Genomic DNA, 20,819 nt, shown 5'->3' on the forward strand with positions numbered 1-20,819 from the left:
GCCACCACACCAGGTTCCTGAGTAAAGGGTACTACTAGAACAATCAGAATTCACTGGGTTAGTGGAAAATTGTTTTAAAAATGTGTTATCCCATTAGAGTTGATTTAGTTCTGTATTCAGTCTATCACTTCTTATGATTTTTATTACAAAATTAATTTATAAGCATCTACCAACAGTGGATCTGTGCAATAAGTCATAATGAACTTCCATTAATTACACAAGTGTAATTATCAGAATCTGCACAAACAATATGCTATAATCAATCTTCCCTCATGCACCTCTACCCCCAATTTAAGACATACCAAGGAGATTCTAAAAATGCAAAAGAAACACTCAGGCACAAGGACAAAAATTTTGCTCAGAAACTTAAACACGCATTTTTTGACTACCCAGAGTAATAACACTACAGAATCTTAATCCTCACAAATGCTGGTCAGTAGCACCTCTGCTTTTAAATTGGCATTATTTTTATTAAGTTTCTGTATGTCAAAGCATACAATGTCATGTTTACCTCTGCTCTTTTCGTTTCATAAAAATTATCAAGTGTTTAGTGTCTTAGGATGGCCCTGGCACTGGCACAATGATGGATGATGGTTTGGCCACAGTATTCAGAGGGGAGACGTGACAAGCCTAAGGTGCCTTTTATGAAAAGATAACCCTTGTTAAACCAGTCTAACGTAAGAAAGGTAATACACATTTCTCTTCGTTTACTTACCAAGTAGTCTTTATATTTCATTTAAATGACACAACTATACTTTATAATTTTCTTGAATACATATGCTGTGAACCGTGAGCCTACACAAAGTGTGCTATACCAGCCCATTCTGAAAAAACATTAAACCAACATATAATACTTTAAGGCTTGGGTGTACAAGGTATGACCAGAAAGAAAACTTATCTACCAACTGCCATCACAATGACATTCTCACATAGAAAGCAAGTTATAGTCTATAAATTTTAACCTACATAGAAACACAGCAATTGAGAAAGTTACCTCGCCCTACTAGAAATTCTAATTTGAGGAACCCCTTGAAAACTGTATTATCTACATGTGTCTACACATACTTCTGCTTACATTTGTCATAGTATCTGTACTATTAAAATGAGTACATGCCCTGGCTGGTGTCGCTCAGTGGATTGAGCGTGGGCCTGTGAACCAGACAATCACAGTTCGATTCCCAGTCAGGGCACATGCCTGGGTTGCAGGCCAGTTCCCAGCAGGGGACGCTCGAGAGGCAACCATACATTGATACTTCTCCCCCTCTCTCTTTCCCTTCCCCTCTGAAGATAAATAAATACAAAATCTTTTAAAAAGTCCTTTAAAAAAAGAGTACAAATGTCAATTATCACTCACTTGTGACAGGTGGTTTCTTCTCTAACTACAGATAATCAAAATGTGATTATTTCAAACTTCAAGGTCAAATAATGCAGAGTGTTAAAAATCAAAATAATACCTAAAGAACCAGTTGGTGGGCTGGGTGATGCTGGAGGTGAAGTTCCTAGAAGAAAAGAAATTGAAATAAGTAAAAAAGAAAAATGATAATAATAAAGACTAAAGACCTCTAAATTATAGGTTTAGAATTTTTGCCTTTAAAGGAAAACTCTTATAATTTTACTTTCCTTATATAAATTGTATTAATGTTTCTAATTTAGAGGTAGTATCAAAAATATTATACATTTATATTCAGTGCCATCAGAATACTTTTTCCTGTCTAGTAATTCTTCCTATAATAATGTTCTGTGTGGTACAGCAATCAAATTTATCTACTGAATAAAGCTAGGACTATTGTTAAAATTAGCCCTGGACTGATGTGATACTATGTAAGACGAAAAAATATAGGAAGGCTTAAAAAGATTTAGAAGTTGATCTGCAGTAGAAGGATACTTCCACATAATAAAGGCCATTTATGAAACACCAACAGCTGCCCTGGCTGGTATGGCTCAGTGGAGTAAGTGCTGGTCTGCTAAATGAAAGGTCGAGACTCCATTCCCAGTGAAGGCACATGCCTGGGGTGAGGGCCAGGTCCCCCAGTTGGGGGCGTGTGAGAGGCAACCAATGAATGCACCTCTTGCACATCGATGTTTCCCTCTCTTTCTCCCTCCCTTTCCCTCTCTCTTAAGTAAACAAATCCATAGCTAACATCATACTCAATGGTGAATGACAAAGTTGTTGCCTTAAGATCAAAAACAAGATGGGATGCTTGCATTTCCTACTTCTGCTGAACAGCATACTGGAAGTTTTAGTCAGAGCAATAAAGCAAGAAAAAGAAATCAAGAACATCCAAATTGGGAAGGAAAAATTAAAATGATTTCTACTGAAGATGACATAATCTTTTATATGCAAAACTCTATAAAGATTACATACACAAACAAACATGTGCCCACACAAACACAAACCTGTCAGAATAAATTCAGTAAACTTTCAGGCTACATAATCTACCCTCCCAAATCAGTTGCACTTCTATACACTAAAAATAAACAATCCAAAAGGAAATCGTGAAAGTGACTCCATTTACAATAGCATAAATACTAAAATACTTAGGAATAAACAACCAAGAGGTGAAAGACTCCTACAACTGAAAACTACAAAATATTGCTGAAAGAAATAGAAGTCAACATAAACAGAAAGACTGAAAGACTTAATATTGTTAAGATGTTAATACTACACAAAGTAATCTTGAGGTTACATGCAATCCCTGTCCCATCTTGAAAATTCATATTTCATAAACAGAAAAATCCAACCTATCATTCATGAAATGCAAGGGTCTAAAGACTATCCAACACCATCTTGAAAAACAGCATTGCCACGAGGACTCATACTGCTTGATTTTAAAACTTACTAAGAAGCTACAGTAATCGAAACAGCAGTACCAGCATAAAGACAGACACGAAGACCAAGTGAACAGACAGCCCAGAAATAAACCCTCACATACACAATCAAATGCCCACAAGGGTGCTAAGAATACTTAATGGGGAAAGGACAGTCTTTTCAACAATTTGGTTCATGGAAAACTGGAGATCTACATACAAAAGAATGAACTTGGTCTCCTGCCTTTTACCATACACAAAAATTACTTCAAAATGGATCAAAGAACTAAACATAAGAGCTAAAACTGTAAAAGTCTTAGAAGAAAACATAGAGGACAAGGTTCATGATGCTGGATTTGGCAATGATTTCTTAGATGTGACACTAAAAACACAGGCAATGAGGGAAAGAAACAGATATATTGGACTTCTCAAAATTATAAATATTTGTTTATCAAAAGAGTGAAAAGGCAATCCAAGAAGGGGAGGACACTTCTATAAATCATATACCTGACAAGGGATTAACACCCCAAATACAGAACAGAAAATAACAAGTGTTGGTGAGCAGGTGGAGAAATTGGAAGCTTGGTGTATTGCCAAGGGGAATGTAAACTTTGTAATAAAAACTGGCATTTCAAAACACTTGGACGGACAACTTATCCAAGAAATGGAGGTGGGTGAAGAATTAAAAAGGAACCCCGTCTCAGTCGACACACCATAAGAATTTCAAATGAAATTAAACTCCAAGAACATATTCAGGATGTATGGTTGGAATGTTCATGGAATTTCAGCATGGGGAAGACCTAAACCTTTTGTAAGAAAGACAGCACTCATAGCCATTGAGAAAAGGTCAATATATCTAACTACCTATTAATGTAAACTTCTACACATATACATGACCACTGACAGACTAAAAGTCACAGTTTTAGACATATATGAACAGCACAATGCCATTGTTGTTTAAGAAGAAAAGAAAAGGTGCCAAAATACGTGTGTCTACACATACTGGATATTGATGTAAAGAAACAAAGACACCTAAACTATTAAGTGATTAACTCAGGTAATGGCCTAGAGAAAGACAGTATCTTTTACTCTATATGTTTTATTAATTTTGAAATTTTACAAGTTTATATTCATATACTAGTTATGCAATTAAACGTTATAAAAGTCAATCTATACTTAATAGTATAAAACCCTTAAAAGAAAACTGACTAGTAAAAACAAGGCAAAACAAAAAACAAAAAATAACCCTAGAAAAAATGTTTACTTCAGATTAAAAGGGCTGCAATTTACAAGTTTTGACATATCAACACAAGTTACTTAGAAGCCTAATAGACCAATGAACAAAGGACATGAGTAAATAATGTAAACCAAAAACTCATCTTCACTGATAATTAAAGGAATGCAAATTAATAAATGACATCATTTTCTACCCCAGCAGGTTATAAACTTCTTAACGAGATAAGTAAATAAGGAGTTTTTGAACCTGGATGACTTGTGCCTGAAGGCTTGGTTGAAGTAACAGGACCTGGAAAAATCAATTTGATTTCATTCACCAGCCATATTGCAGTATTATGGATTTAATTTTGATTTTTGATTCGCTTAAAGGAAGGTTAATTAGTCATTAAAATGAAAAAATATACATTCATTCTGAACTTTGTAATTCTACTTCTGGGAATTTAACCTACATATATATTCATAAAAATACATAAGATGTATACATAAGGTTCACTGTGTATTTTACAATGGAAACCATAGGAGTTAATTAATAATAAATCACAAATCAAGTGTTCAGAATGAACATATGTCTCAAAAAATAATAATCAAGTATTATTATACTAAAGTACTTAACTTCTATACTTTTCTTTTCCCTTAGTATTTCTTGGATATTTTTTCATATTAGCAGAATTAGAGCTACCTTATCATTATTATATGTTGTTAGTAATCCTTTCTTTAACTGATAATAAAAAATAATTTACAGGACCAGGAAGAATTTCAATTTTTCATATTTAAAAAAAACCTGTAGTTACAACTTTCCTCACAATCAATGTTTTATAAATCCTTTATAAATTCTTATAGTCCACTCTTTCAAAAGCGCACATCAACAAACATAAGTCTAGCTCCGGTTGGTGTGGCTTAGTGGATTGAGTCCCAGGCTAGGAACCACAGGGTCACTAGTTCAATTCCCAGTCAGGGCACATGACTGGGTTGGGGATAGGTCCCCAATAGTGGGTGTGCAAGAGACAACCACAAACTGATGTTTCTCTCCCTAAAACAAACATAGTCCATCACAGTGCATATACCCACTAGGACCATTTGAGTAAACATGGAATGGTCCATGTGTATAAAATTCACATGCAATCTTAATATATCCACCAGGAAAACAGTTTTCCCTTCGCTCCCAAACTTCACAGCACTCAACTAAGATACTCATGGAGACTACCAGGTATAAAAAGGTGTTTCAATTACCACCTTAACATGCATAACCCCCCTCAATGCCTTAAAGTATTAAAACAACAGAAAATATACAAGCAAATTAGAAGCCAATGATTGAGATCTGAGTTCAAACGCCCTCATTAAACAGCAGGAAATGAAAGCCCACAGAAATAATGTTCCATGAATGAGCAAAAACAAACTAGGGCCCCAAGTGACATCAGCCCAGGCTAATGCTCTTCCCACTATTCCTCATCTCACTCATTTCTGCTGAAATCAAAGCCAGAGATCGCAGCACCGAAATCAGGAAGACAGTTCCTTCCATCACATTGAAATAATCTCTCAGTCTCAAGCAGAGCAGCTGATCAGAAGTCCATGCAAGAAACACTCCATTTCATTCAATAAATAAGGTCTTTTCCTGCCCATTAGTTGGTATGAAATTTAGTTTCTATTCTAAGGTATAAAAATGCCCAGTAAAGACAAAAAGAATACTTGTATGAGCTGTGGCAGGGGCTGAATAGTAGAAATACCGGTCTTGTTCAAGACACAGCAGAAATTTCCCAGTTTAAATGATTTTATTTATATATATATATACATATATATATGTGTGTATATATATAAATGTTTATATATATATACAATAAAAATAAAACTGCTTACACTCCACAAAATAAAGTACAGTCCTAGATCTTTTAAAATGAATAAAATAGTAAAGTTGATGACAGAAAATATATTGAAAAACAGAAGTCATGGACCTTCTTGTTTACTAATCTAATTAGTGATACTATAAGTCACATGAGCTTCCTTTAAGAACTTCTCATATTCCAGGCACTGTGCTAACTGCTTTTAATGCATCCCACCTAAAGGGCACTACCATCCAGTAAGGAAAATATTAAATAATTTTCATATTATTTAATGTAAAATTACTATTATGAAATTTTAATATGAAGCTTAAATTCATATTATTTAATTCACATTTAAAGTTTACATAATTTGCCAAGTTAACATAGCTGTTTATATCTGAGGACTATGGCAAATAATTTTAGAATCACTAAGTATAACAACTGGAATGGCTCTGAATATGTTCTTCCGTCTTTCACTACTAAAAATGATGAATGAGTGTAAATTCTCAGATATTTCAAAGATTTTTAAATATATAAGCAGAAGTTACTAAACCTGAGACAGTGGCAACTGGAGGTGTTGTGCTGGGGGGCGTTGGCACTGGAAAAAAAAATAATGTCACCTGGATTAACCCCTCAGGAATTATTGTTCTTTCACTGATATAAATTCATGACTTATTTAGATGAAAATACTCATGCTTCAATTTTATTAAAAATGGTTGCTACCCAATGTTATACATAAAAAAAGCTGAAGAAAAATTTATATACCTGTGTGAAATACTAACATGCTAGCCCTATGAAAATATACAAAATAATAAAAGCAGAATTCTTTGTGAATTTTACATGTCAAAACATAATTAAATATGAAAACTGCTTCATTTCAATTACTCTGTACCATTTATATTTAATACCAAAGAAAATCTAAACAAAAAGAAAAAAGAAAGGCATTCTGTACCTTTAATACACTGTGGCAGCTGTGGTTCCCAATTATTGTTAGCTCCGCAGACAACTGTCTTGCTGCCTTGAAGGTCAAAGCCCTCCTTGCATCCCAGTTGAACTGTGTCTTGGTAGTAAAATTGTGTTTTATGTCCTGAAAGCAGTACTCCATCTTTCGGGATTGGAGACTCACATTTGACTACTGCAAAGTGAAGAAATATCAGAATTAATGGAAAACTGGTTAAATATAGGATGTTCATTATGGACATTGTTTTTAATGTTCTTGAAATGTTACTGTCTGGTTTTAGTACCAGGGCAATGCAATCCTCATGAAGTGTGGTAAGATGAGTCCTTCCACCCCCTTTTGTATTTTCCTGAAGAGTGTGTGTAGATCTGCTAATACTTATTCTTGAAATGTTTGATAGATTCCCAGGTAGAACAGTCTTTTTATGAGAAGGTTTAAGTTGTCAAATTTCTAGGCACAGAGTTGTGTTATTCTCTTTTATCCTTTAAATATCTGTTGGATATATTCTATGATGTCACTGTTTTAATTCTTGATATTAATAATTTGTGTTTCCTTTTTTTCTTGTCAGACTGGTTATATGTTAAAAGATTTTATTGTTCTTCTCTAAGAACTATGTGTTAGGTTCATCAATTCACTCTACTTTTTTTCTCTTTTCAGTTTCATTGATGTCTATCTGTATTCATTCCTTTTGTTTCCTTGTACAGAGTACAATTTGCTCTTCTCTGTTTAGGCTAATAAGGTAGAAAGTTAGATTACTGATGAAACATTTCCCCTTTTCTGATACAGGTATTTCATGTTATTAATATCTTATTAAGCGCTGCTTTTGCTGTATTCCCAATATTTTGATATATTGATATGTTATATTTTTATTTTCATTCAATTCAAAACACTTTCTAATTCTGCTTGTAAACTCTTGTTTTATTGGTTAGAAGTGTCTTGTGTAATTTTCATATATTTGGGGATTTTATAGATATCTTTATTTTGATTTCTACATTCATTCCATTGTGATCAGATAATGTAAATGATTTCAATATTTTGAAATTTTTAAACATTATCTTAATGCCTAGAATATGTAATTAGAGAATGTTCCCTTTGCACTTGACAAGAGTAATTATTTTGGTATTATTCAGTGGTTCCTTTCTTTCAAGAGTCAAACACCCTCCAGTGCCTCCCTGCTTTAAGTCACGCTCTAATGCATTAAACATTGTTTTTAAAGTACAGGCATATGTCAAAGATATAGCGGGTTTGGTATCAAACCATGGCAATAAAACAAGTATCCTAATAAATCAAGGCATAATGTTTTTGCTGGTGAGGATCTTGCCTTCAATTTTTAATAGGCACTCCCTGGTTGGTGTAGCTCAGTGGATTGAGTGCGGGCCTGCGAACCAAACAACTGCAGTTCAATTCCCAGTCAGGGCACATGCCTGGGTTGCAGGCCAATTCCCAGCAGAAGATGCATGAGAGGCAACCATACATTAATGTTTCTCTCCCTCTCTCCTTCCCTTCCCCTCTAAAAATAAATAAATAAAATCTTAAAAAAAAACATTTAAAAAGCACAAAATCTGTGAAACACAATGAAGCCAAGTGCAATTAAACAAGGTATGCCTATATGTTTCATCCAGAGTTTATCAATCTTATTGGCGAGATGAGTCTTTTATAATTTAATCTTCCATTTTCTATAGCCAGAACTCTTAGACATACTGTAATACAAAATAAATCTTTGTTATTTTTAAGCCAATGTATGTTGAGTTTTTGATACTTTGAAGCAAAAAAAAAATTTTTTAAAAATCCCAACTCATGCACCTACACGGTAATTCACGATGTATCAATTGGAATGTCAAGAATGTGTGGTGAAGGCTGAGGAACTTCACTTCTTAAAAATTAATTTAGAAACCAACAACAGGTGAGCAAGCACACAAGGACTGTTTTGTTTACTTGTCAGTAAAGTATTTACAAAATATTTCCATACTATTTACAAGTGAAGAAATAAATAAAAATATTCTTACCTTTGCACATAGGAGGGTCACTACTCCATACATTATGCCCAGAACAAATAAGCTTGCTCTCTCCAATCAGTGAGTATTTATGTGGTCCACTTGAAGGATTACAACTATAAATTACTACTTCATTATATTCATATTTTTCCTTATGGCTACTGGTGACACCATTTTCTATTTGTTCAGGTGGCTGACACAAAATCTCTTAAAAAGAGGAAAAAAAAGAGGACAGGAAAGGCAAAAGAAAAAATAAAAGATTAAGACACCGTTAGTAACATCCACCGAAATGCCTTCAATAAATTCACTAACATATTGTTTCTATAATCTAACTGTAAATCCAGTATCCATTTAGAAGAAAGTTTCTTTGAAAAAATGTATTATCTTTTTTCATTTTCATCCATAAGAGTATGTGGTGAAATATGCCAAAGGTACAAATGGCGTGTTAATGCAGCAACCAAAATCCTGAAGTCTTCCTTCAAAACGCCAGCTATTAAGAGATTTGCAAACATGTAAAGCAATGCCACTATTCTCACTATTTGGAAAATTGTGGTTTTTCATAAAAACATATATTGCATATATGAACATATACTGTGCTCACTGTTCTTAACAATGAATTAATAGGTATTATTTTTAAAACTTTTTAGTTTTAATTTCAATGTAATGAATAGCAATAGCCATATCACACCTGAAGAGAGTTAGGTGGGGCCTTTTTAATTTAAAAGCATAAGGTCGAGCCAAGGCCAAGAGCTTGAGAATGTCCGCTCTGAGCTCTAAATACAGAATGTACTTACTCTCACAGTGCGGGGGATCAGCATTCCAGCCCACATTGTCTCCAATGAGCTCGCAATATAGAGTTGCTTCTCCAACTAAGTAATAACTGGATGAGAAAAAAAAGATTAGTTTTGTTTTGTTTTTTTACCGGTTGATATGATGCACATAACAATGAAGAAAATTTTATATGGTAGTTCTTCTACAATTCAGTAATTTGAGGGAGAAGTTTCTTAAACACCTATAACGAAAGTACTAACTAAATCTACAATTTAATAAAGCATTTCTACCTTTGAGCACACTCTGACCTAGAGCGGATTATCTCCATGTGTATCTGTCAATCTGGCCTCTTTTGCTTTCTCCAGCAGACTCATCAATGTTCACGTCTGGGACCTAGTTCACACCATTCTGCCTACTCAGGACAGCGACTGTGTACACAGGTCAGGCCCTAGAGCTTTCCTGCCTGGATTTGAGTCCCGACTCCACAACTGACTTATTGTTTGAGTTGGGCAATGGTTAATGGTTCTCTTTCTCGGCTGCCTCATCTATGAAAAGAGGATAATAGTATAAAGCTCGTGGGATTGTTGTGAGTAGGACATGAGTTAGCATGGGTAATAACATGGTGAGTGCTGCGTAAGTTTTAAATCTTAGGAATATTCTTCAGATCAGAGTATCTTCCCAGAAGCTCAGGAAGACCCCCTACTTGATGAAATCTCTAATGATTTAAATTCACAGTATTTTCCTCTGGACTGTCATTGTAAAGATCACAAACACACCTATTTCTTTGGTAGTTCTAATTTACATTTGCTTTGACATCTGTCTATTTATATTGTGCTTCTCAAAAAAAAACAAAAACTTCTTTGAAAAGAGCCTATGTCTTAATCTTTTGGTACCTCTCAAAGTGCCCACCAGTTTCTAACTTTAAACTAGATATTTTTACTTAAGTAAACAGATAGTCAGTGAAACAGCTGATAGCTGTTTCCAGCTGACTATTCATTCGTTCAAGTCTCACTCACTGGTTCTGTTTTACAGTGTATTTGGGGATGATGGTAGGGTAGCAAGCAACAAGAATCTATCTTCTCATCTACACCACAATTACAGTGCTAGAATCTGCGTGATGTAGCTATTCTGGAACTCTGGAATCCCTAGAAAGCATGTTATTTCCTAAGGGAGGACTTGGACAGGGAAATTGCATTAACATTGGTCACTTTCAGTTCTTAGCACTCTGGTGGTCACCCATCCCACTTCAACAGCAGGCAGCTGTGTGTTCCTAGTGTAGCTTATAAGCAGTCTGCAGGAACCAGGGAGGAAAAAAGAACCCTATCCTCATAAATATCCAGAATCTCTGCTTTTATTACTGACTGCTGCTTCTGACACAGAAAAGCAAATAAAGAAGTGGGAAGTCAATATTATCATGTGTCCCCCACTATTGCAAGCCCATTCATTGCCTACTGAAGTGACTTCTGGAAATTTAAAGATCCAGCATCCTTGCTCCGCCATTCAATTTTCAATTTTTTCCTCTTTCAGGAGCCTGACATTAAAGCTAGGTCATGCAACCCTGACCAGTGTAGCTCTGTTTATTGGAGCATTGTCCAGTAAACCAAAGGGTTGTGGGTTAGATTCCCAGTCGGGGCACATATGAGAGGCGGCCAATGGGGTTTCTCTCTCACATCAATGATTCTCTGCATATCTGTCTCCCTCCTTTCCCCTCTCTAAAATCAGTAAGCATGTCCTTGGGTGAGGGTAAAAAACTAGGACATGGCATAAGTGACTAAACATGTCCAGGGGAAGGCTCAGAAAAGACCTTCAGTTTATGTATCAGACTGATCCTCAGACCCCGCAACAGTCAAAACACCAAAATGAACTGGAGAAAATAACAAGCCCTGAGAAGGAGAAATTGATTTCCAGAGTTACTTCATTATTAGATTCAAGTGTGCACTTCAAGAAAGAAAGAACAAGGCATACAAAGAAACAGGAGAGTGTGGTGCATTAAAGAAAAGAAATTAATATAAATCATCCCTGAAAAAAAATCTTATTACAGATCAAACAAAACAAAGACTTTAACTGTTTTACAGAAGTTTAAAGAACTAATGGAAGAAATACAGAAAGTTAAGAAAACAATGAATGTAAGCAATGTGAACTATCAATCAGGAGATGGAAAACCTAAAAATAAACCAAAATGCAATTTTGGAAAAGTACAGTAACTTAAATGAAAAATTCACTAGAGGAATTAAAGGCAGTTTTTAGCAGGCAGTAGAAGGAATCAGTGAAGTTGAATAAAGGACAATGTAAATTACTGTAAATAATTATAAATATTTACAATAAATAATCATTGTCAATTACTGAGAAAGACTGAAGAGAAGTGGACAGAGCCCAAGGGCCCCGCAGGACACCAATGCGCAGACCAACACAGGCACTGTGGGACTCCCAGAGAGAGACGACAGAAAGAAAGGGGCAAAGAGAATATCTGAAGAAATAACGGTTGGAAAGTCTGGCAAATTTGATAAAAGACATAAATATCCAAAAATCTCAACAGACTCTAAGTAAGATGAACTCAAGAGACCCACACTAAGAAACATAATGATCAAACTTTCAAAAGCCAGTGGCAGAATTTTAAAAGCTCTGAGACAGAAGTGAATCATCAGGTACAATTGATCCTAAATATAATTATCAGCAGATTTCTCTCATCAGAACCTTGGAGGCCACAGGACAGTGAACTTATAGACTCAATGTGAAAAAAAAAAACCACAAAACACTATCGACCACATACATCCTCAATCCAGCAAAACTGTACTCAAACATGAGGGAGATATTAAGATTTTTCCAGAAATAAAAGCTGAGGGAGTTGCTAACACTAGACCTAGTCTACCAAAAGCACAAGGAAGCCCAGAAAGGTAAAATGTAAAAAAGTAACCTAAGTCATGCGGATAAGCATTTCACTGCAGGTTCACACATGAGCAATTATTAAAGCTAGTATGATTGCAAGAAAGAAATGGTATCATATCCATAATTTTTACTTTCTATGGAGTTTAAGAAAGTAATCCTTCAAAAGAAAATAAATACACTAGTGTGGAGGTTAGTATTACAGTTATGAGTGTAGAGGCTAGTATTACATTACCAACCAAAATGGTTGGGGACAGAGTTATGAAGGTGCAGTTTTTATAATATATTGAAGTTAAGTTGCTATAAATTCAAATTACAGTATTTTAACCATAGGATTTTAAATACGACCTACAATGATAACCACAAACAAAAGCCCTATAAAATGGACACTAAAGTGAATAAAAAGAAATTTTAGCATTTCAGTATAAAAATCAACTCAATAGAAAGGGAGGGATTAAAAAATTATGAGACATGTACAGACTGGTAGTATAATCACAGAAACCATCCTTCCTATAATTTTTTTTTAAATTTAAAATGAACATACGCTCCAATCCAAAGACAGGCATTGGCAGAATGAATAAAAACAAAGGACATAACTATGCGCTATCTACAAGAGACTCACTTGAGATACAAAGACACAAACAAGCTGAAAGCCAAAAAATGGAAAAGTTTATTTTGTGCACACAGTGACCATGCGAGAGCAGAAGTGGCTACACTAATTCATACAACATACACTTTAAATAAAAAAGGGTTAAAAGAACAAAGGACATTATATTTTAATAAGGGTTCAATAATGCAAGAAGATGTAACATTTATAAACATTTATGCACCTAATGACAGGTCTTCAAAATAGATGAAGCAAAAGCTGACAGAGCTGAAAGGAGAAATACACATTTGTACATAATACACATTTCTCCAATAATAGTTGAAGATTTCAATGCCTCACTCCTGAAAATGAGTGGAACAACCAGACAGAAGATGAGTAAGAAAATAGCGGACTTCAACAACATAATGAACTAGATCTCCCAGACACAGACAGAGCACTCCATCCAATAATAGAACATGCCAGGTTCAAATGAGACATTTTCCAGGACACACCATATTTTAGGCCACAAATTCATAACAGAAATTAACTTTATTAATAAATACATAGTTAATAAAAATTATACTTGGCTAAAAATATTAAATAATAAATAGGTTTTTAAAAAGATAGCATGCAAAGTATCTTCTGACCATATGGGATGAAATTAAAAATCAGTATCAAAAAGACCAAAAAATTCACAACATTGTGAAAACCAAACAGCACACTTTTAAACAAACATTGGATCAACGAAGAAGTCACCAGAGAAATTATAAATTACTTCCAGATGAGTGAAAATAAAAGCACGACATTCCCAAATGTATGAGAGACAGTGAAAACAGTGCCAAGGGGGGAATTTGTAGCCGTACAAGCTTATAATGAAAAATGAGATCTGAAATCAACAACCTAACCTCACAACTTGAGGAACTGGAAAAAGAAGAACTAAACTCAAATTTTGTACAAGGAAGGAATAAAGGTTAGAGCACAGAGAAAAACAAGAGAAAAACAATAGAGAAAATGTATGATACCAAAAGTTGGTTGTCTGAATCAACAAACTTTTAGCTAGATGGACTAATAAAAAGAAGAAACAAATTATTAAAATCAGAAATGGACCTGGGGACATTGATACCAATTATATATTGGCTCAGTTGGGTAGAACATATGTCAAGGTTGTGGGTTTGTTCCTGGTCAGGGCACACACAAGAATCAACTAACAAATGCATAAATAAGTGGAACAAATCGACGTTTTTCTTTCCTTCTCCCCCTTCCTCTCTCTCTCCATCAAAAAAAAAATCAATAAATATAATTTAAAAAATAATAAAACTTTAAAAAATACCCTCAAGATATAAAGTCACCTCCTGAGTCAACCTGGGGACACAGAGGTAATACTGATTATACAGAAATATAAAATATTATAAGAGTACTATAAATAATTTTATGCCAACAAATTAACTAACTAAGGTAAAAATGAAAAATTCCTGGGAACTCAAAACCAACCAACACTAAATCAGATAGATACAAAAAATCTAAGTGGACCTATAACTAGCAAAAAGACTGGGTCAGTAATCAAAAATCTCCAAATAGAGAAAACCCCTGGACCTGATGGTTCATGGTGAATATTTAAAGAACTAAATCCAATCTTTCTCAATTATTTTTTAAAAATTGAAGAGGATGAAAGTCTTTTGAACTCATTCTGTGAAACCAGCATTGTCATAATATCAACACTAGTCAAAGACACCACAAAGAACTACAGACACATATCCCTTCTGAACCTACATGTATCAATGAAATTCCTCAGTGAGAGATGACCAAACAGAATTGAGCAGCATGTTAAAAGTATTATTCACTACGACCAAGTAGGACTTATTCCTGGAGGGCATGGAGGACCCAACATAGGAAAATTAATTAACGTAATATGCTCTATCAGTAGAATAAAGGGTGAAAAAACACATGGTCATCTCCATGATATAATAATAGCACTTGACAAAATGTAATACTCTTGCATGTTAACCATAACCTATAAACTAGGAAAATAAGGAAACTTCCTCAAGATCATAAACACTATATAAGAAAAACCCAAGGCAAATATCATACTCAGTGGTAAAAAGCTGAAAGGTTTTCCTCTAAGATAAGGAACAATGCAAGGATGGCTGGTTTTACCACTTCTATTCAACATACTACTGGAAGTTCTAGCCAGAGCAACTAGGCAAAACAAACAAACCAAAGTCATCCAATCTGGTTAGGAAGAAGTAAAATTATCAGTTTGCAGATACTATGGTCTCATACATATAAAATTCTAAAGATTACCAACACATACACCCAACAAGTCCTGTTAAAATAAATGAATTTAGTAAATTAGCAGGACACAAAGTTAATATTAAAAAATCAGTTGTATTCTCAAAACAAAGAAACAAACAAAATATAACCAAAGACAATGAAATAGGGAACAGGCTGACAATGTCCAGAGGGGAGAGGGGAGGGAATTTCAAGGGAAAAGGGGAAGGGTTTACAGGAACAAGAATAAAAGACACATAGACAAAAACTAGGGGTGTGGAAATGGGAGGGGGCAGGGCTGGATGGGTGGGCTGGGCTGGGAGTAAAAGACAGAAAACTGTACTTGAACAACAATTAAAATAAAAAATAAAAAATAAATTAAAAATCAGTTGTATTTTATAATGTACTATATTTACTCTATAATGCACCTTTTCATAAATTTCCAATATCCCAAATATAACTATTAAAAGAACCCTATAATACAAAGGCTACTACTATTAAGTGCTCAGTACCTCTTTCTGAGACCTTCATTACCTTGTAGCAGTCTCAAAAATAAGGCTTTCTACTAAGGCAAGAGTGTCAAACTCATTTTAACTGGGGGCCACACCAGCCTCACAGTTGCCTCCAAATGGCCAAAATAACTTTAGGACTGTATAAATGTAACTACTCCTTAACCGTTAAGAAGTTGAAATTACATTTGGCCCTTTGAAGGCTGATGTACCTCCCAGTGAAAATGAGTTTGACACCCCTGTACTAAGGGACCTTAACTAATATATTGTGGTCCAAGCTAACCAGGTCAATTTTCATGTGGTAACATCTGACAGTTATTTCAATGTCAGATTGTTTTGGGCTGGCAATCCTACCTCCCATTTCTATAAGCCTTTCTACAACTCTAAGAGTTGGCCATTTTGTGGGTGCACCTTGGCCCTGGCTGCTGTGGCTCAGTCAGTTGGAGTGTGGTCCTGCAGATGGAAAGGTCGCAGGTTTGACCCCTGGTCAGGGGACATACCCAGGTTGTGAGAAGGCAACCAATTGATGGCCCCCACCCCCTAAAAAGCAATGAGAAAAATGTCCTCAAGTGAAGATAAAAATAAAAATTATAAAATAAATAAATAAAGAGGGTGCACTTCAGTGTCAAGGAAAAGCCATCCTCATTACTATATTTTTAATACTAACAATAGGCTTACTATTATAGATATCATTATACAATTGGGCTTTACTTCAATTGAAATTTCTTTCTCTTCATTATATGTATTTTAGTCTCCATAAAAAGCCTGAGAACTGATTAGCTCTAAGTACAACTTGTCAAAGAGAAAGCAAAATAAAGTCAACATTATGGGAATTCATAGAAAAGAAGCAAAGCAAAAAACAGAACTAGTAATATTTACCTATTTCCTCTACTTACCCCTCATTACAAGTATAGTGAGCCACTGAACCAAACTGAAAACTTCCACTGACTTGGCCATTTACAGGGTCTCCTGGTTGTGGACATGGTTTTCCTGAAAATTTTCAAAAAATTTTGAAATTCGTGGTTTCATATAAATTTCAAAACAGGTCTGAATCAAAACCAGAATTCTATATTGCTCTACTGAATTTGTGGGAATATTATTTTCTTTCTTTAACTATTAAAAGACCAAATTCAATATTCACATTTACCCAGACAATTAACTGGCAAGAAAGAGATTCCCTGGAAATTTTTTGAAGCCTAAAAAATACATTACTTTCTAAAATCAACTTTCACATGAGAATACCATTATAATAGTGGAATAATACATCCTAAATGTGAGAAAATCTCTAGTGCAATTAAAGAGTTTTGTGTACTTACTTCTACAAGCCTCCTGGAGAAGTCCCCATGAGTTGTTAGGATGACAAACAGCAGACGCAGGAAGAGGAGGGATAATACGTATGTATCCTGGGCGACACTGATATTCTACACTGTCCCCAGGAGAGTAAGTTTCTTTAGGAGAATCTTTGAGCATCATAGATTCATACCTCAGTGGAGCATCACAGGCATCTGGGGATAACAGAATGAGAATGTGAAAGTAAAGCATTTTCTTTCTTACCAGCCATGGATTATAGCCTGGCAGCAGGCATTGGACAGAATAAAGGGAAAGATCAGAGGACTTCCGCCAAGATGGAGGTGTAGGTGGACCCACCTTGCTTCCGTGCACAACCAAATCTAAGAACAACTATTTTTAACAACAATAAACACAACCAGACCACACAGAAAATCGACAATACGGAGTCCGAAAAAAAAGGACGAAATGCTCGGCTAAACGGGTAAGCCAGCAGCAAAGCTGGCTGACCAAAAAGATGCCTGACCTGGTGCAAGCAGCCGAAGGCGCGGATCTCGGGCTGGCTACAGGTGCACACAGGGAAGGGGCGCGGCTGGCTGTCTGCGGTAGGTCGCGCATTTGCGTGCAGATAAACCAGTGAAGAGGCGAGCATTGAGACCGAATGGCAGGGGACAGCAGGCTCACACAATTCTGTTTGGATAAACAGGCTGGGGCGAGTGGTGGGACTGGAGGGACTGGGCTAGCAGAGAGGACCGCCATCGCTTCCTCTCTGACCCTGCCCCCCCACACGGCATCACAAACCAGCAACCTGGGTGGCCCTGCCCTGGTAAACAACTAAGGCTTCGCCCCTCTTACTTACTTACGGGCGCAAACAGACCAAAAATGGCTCAAGAACAACTCAGAGCCCCAGAGCCGATAATTCTAAGCGATGAGGAAAGAGCCAAACTTTCAGATGCACAGTTCAAAACACTGGTTATCAGGACCCTCACAGAACTGGTTGATTTTAGTCACAAATTAGAGAAACATATGAAAGCTAAACTAATTGAAATGAATGGTAATGCAAAGGATACCAATAGTAATGGAAAGGAGTCTGGGACTCAAATCAATGGAGTGGACCAGAAGAAAGCAAACAATGGCCAAACAGAAAAGAATGAAGAAACAAGAATTCAAAAAAATGAGGAGAGGCTTAGGAACCTCCAGGACATCTTTAAACGTTCCAACATTCGAATTATAGGGGTACCAGAAGGGGAAGAGTCACGAGTGGAAACCTTATTTGAACAAATAATAAAAGAGAACTTCCCCATTCTGGCAGAGGAAATAGACTTCCAGGAAATCCCGGAAGCTCAAGAGTCCCAAAGAAGCTGGACCCAAGAAGAAACACACCGAGGCACATCATCATTACATTAGCCAAGATTAAAATGAAGGAGAGAATTCTAGAAGCAGCAAGAGATAAGAGGACAGTCACCTACAAAGGAGTTCCCATCAGACTATCAGCAAATTCCTCAGAAGAGACCTTACAGGCAAGAAGGGGCCGGAAAGAAGTATTCCAAGTCATGAAAACCAAAGACCTACAACCAAGATTGCTCTATCCAGCAAAGTTTTCATTTAGAATGGAAGGACAGATAAAGTGCTTCTCAGATAAGACCAAATTCAAGGAGTTCATCATCACCAAGCCCTTATTATATGAAATGTTAAAGGGATTTACCTAAGAAAAAAAAGATAAAAAAGTTGAACAGTGGAATGACAGCAAACTCACAGTTATCAACAACCACACCTAAAACAAAAGCAAATTAAGAGGACAGCTAGATTAGGAGTGAATCATAGAAATGAAGATCACGTGGAGGATTAGCAACAGGGGAGTGGGAGGAGGAGAAGGGGGGAGAAGGTACAGAAAATAAGTAGTATAGACGGTAGATAGAAAATAGAGTAGGGGGAGGGTAAGAATAGTAGGGGAAATACAGAATCTAAAGAATTTGAGACATGTGTTCATGAACTAAAGGGGGAAATGGTGGGGGAGGGGCATGCAGGGCGGAGGGGGGCAATAGAACAAATGTAATGGCATAATCAATAAAAAAGTTAAAATTAAAAAAAAAGAATAAAGGGAAAGATCATTGGCAAGATTTTAAGTGACTGTTCCGTGCTTTTACAGGATGATATACCACATCTGATTTAAGTAACATTCATTCCCCCCCTTTTTTTTAGCTTTTGGTTTCTTGGGGCATAAGATGAATATTCATTCCCCAGTAAATTAAAGAGACAGCAGCAATATTTTTGGTTTTAAAATATATTTATAGGTGTGCAACCTTCACCAGTTTTCTGAGTTCTTATCACACTCATTATTCACCTAAGAAGACTTCTGTAGTACATAGGCCTTGATCAGATTACTCTTCCACACTTTGAAACACAAACTGATGATGATGACTTGTCACTTCTGGCTCAGTCTCCTTTCAGGAGGCAAGTTTCAAGAGGTCAGGGATCAAGCATATACTTTATTTTCCTACTACACTCAGTACCCAATGGGTGCTCAAGAAATGCTATGGTAAGAGGTAATTATTATTTAAGCATTTTGGATTTTATAGATCAAAATAAATATGGACTAAACTACTTCAAAATATAAGACTTAATTTCATATTAGTGAAACATTTTATAAGTGCATAATTTCATTGCTTTGAATGACCTTATAGGGAAAAAAACTGCTTTCTTGACATTACTTTAAATTCACAACTGACCCTTGAAAGATGCCAGGGCTTGGGTTCACCGGCCCCCATGCAGTTGAAAATCTACATATAACTTTTGACTTCGACAAAACTTAAATAGAGTGTTCCCTCTGTATCCGTGGGGGATCGATTCCAGGACTCCCCATGGGCACAAAAATCCTTAGATGCTCAAGTATAGAAAGGTATGGAGTGGGAATAATGCATACAGTATGCCCTCCGCATTGTCAAATTTCCAACCTCAGATGGAAAATAGTGTTGGCTGTTTCCACCGATGTGAAACTCAGATACCAAAGAGACAACATATTTATAGAAAAAAATGTGTGTGTAAGTGAATGCAGACAGTTCAAATCCATGTTGTTCTAGGGTCAACAGTAATTTAATCTTCCTTCACTAATCAATGAATCATTCATGACCTCAGAAGTTGTCTGAGGTAGCTGTTTAGGCTGTGTATCCAATATATCCCTGCGGCAAAGCTATGATATTATATGCTTTTAGAATTTTTTACTTCTGATTTTTTTTGGGGGGGGGGTGAGGGCTATGTTTACTCCCTAGAATAGTACCATCTCTACTTTAGCAATTTGTTTTCCTTTAAATTATCTGTGGGCTTGAAAAACCTAACAGAAATGTTAGAACAATTATGTAAAATAATGTGATGGAGACACATATAGTCTTAAAGGGCTAAAAGAATGCCGAGGCCACTCCTCCAAGGTTAAGGACCTAAGGAGAAAAATCTGTTTTGATTCCTGAGAAATCTTTCCTTTCTTACTCCTTGGATTGATCATACTTCAAACTGAGAGACTAGTAAAGATAAACAAGTAAAATTTTACTCTTCTTTGAAGTCAAATTCTAAATTCTAAAATTCTCTATATACACATAGTCCATTATTTCATTTCCATCATGTCCTGAAATTCACCTATTGGCAAAAGTTTTCAACATTTTCAATATGCTGACCACAGTATCTAAATTCTCCTCAATCTACTGCTAA

General features: G+C 35.8%; 1 protein-coding gene across 6 annotated transcripts in view; it reads right to left on the bottom strand.

Moving 5' to 3' along the window:
* LOC119058026 (membrane cofactor protein-like) overlaps nucleotides 1-20,819 on the bottom strand; it is a 42,367-nt gene that overhangs the window by 13,090 nt on the left and 8,458 nt on the right. For 3 of the 6 annotated variants that reach the window (XM_053667963.1, XM_053667968.1, XM_053667965.1), the window contains exons 2-9: nucleotides 17,147-17,335; nucleotides 16,727-16,820; nucleotides 9,608-9,693; nucleotides 8,826-9,020; nucleotides 6,814-6,996; nucleotides 6,415-6,459; nucleotides 4,292-4,333; nucleotides 1,455-1,499 (exon numbers count right to left, since the gene is read on the bottom strand). In XM_053667963.1, coding sequence (XP_053523938.1) covers nucleotides 1,455-1,499; nucleotides 4,292-4,333; nucleotides 6,415-6,459; nucleotides 6,814-6,996; nucleotides 8,826-9,020; nucleotides 9,608-9,693; nucleotides 16,727-16,820; nucleotides 17,147-17,335 — 879 coding nt within the window. The remainder of the gene's footprint in view (nucleotides 1-1,454; nucleotides 1,500-4,291; nucleotides 4,334-6,414; nucleotides 6,460-6,813; nucleotides 6,997-8,825; nucleotides 9,021-9,607; nucleotides 9,694-16,726; nucleotides 16,821-17,146; nucleotides 17,336-20,819) is intronic. The other 3 variants (XM_053667966.1, XM_053667964.1, XM_053667969.1) reach the window with 3 other exon arrangements.

Source organism: Artibeus jamaicensis, unplaced genomic scaffold, assembly GCF_021234435.1.
Source record: "Artibeus jamaicensis isolate MK-2021 breed Jamaican fruit bat unplaced genomic scaffold, CSHL_Jam_final contig_475, whole genome shotgun sequence".
Lineage (NCBI taxonomy): Eukaryota > Metazoa > Chordata > Mammalia > Chiroptera > Phyllostomidae > Artibeus > Artibeus jamaicensis.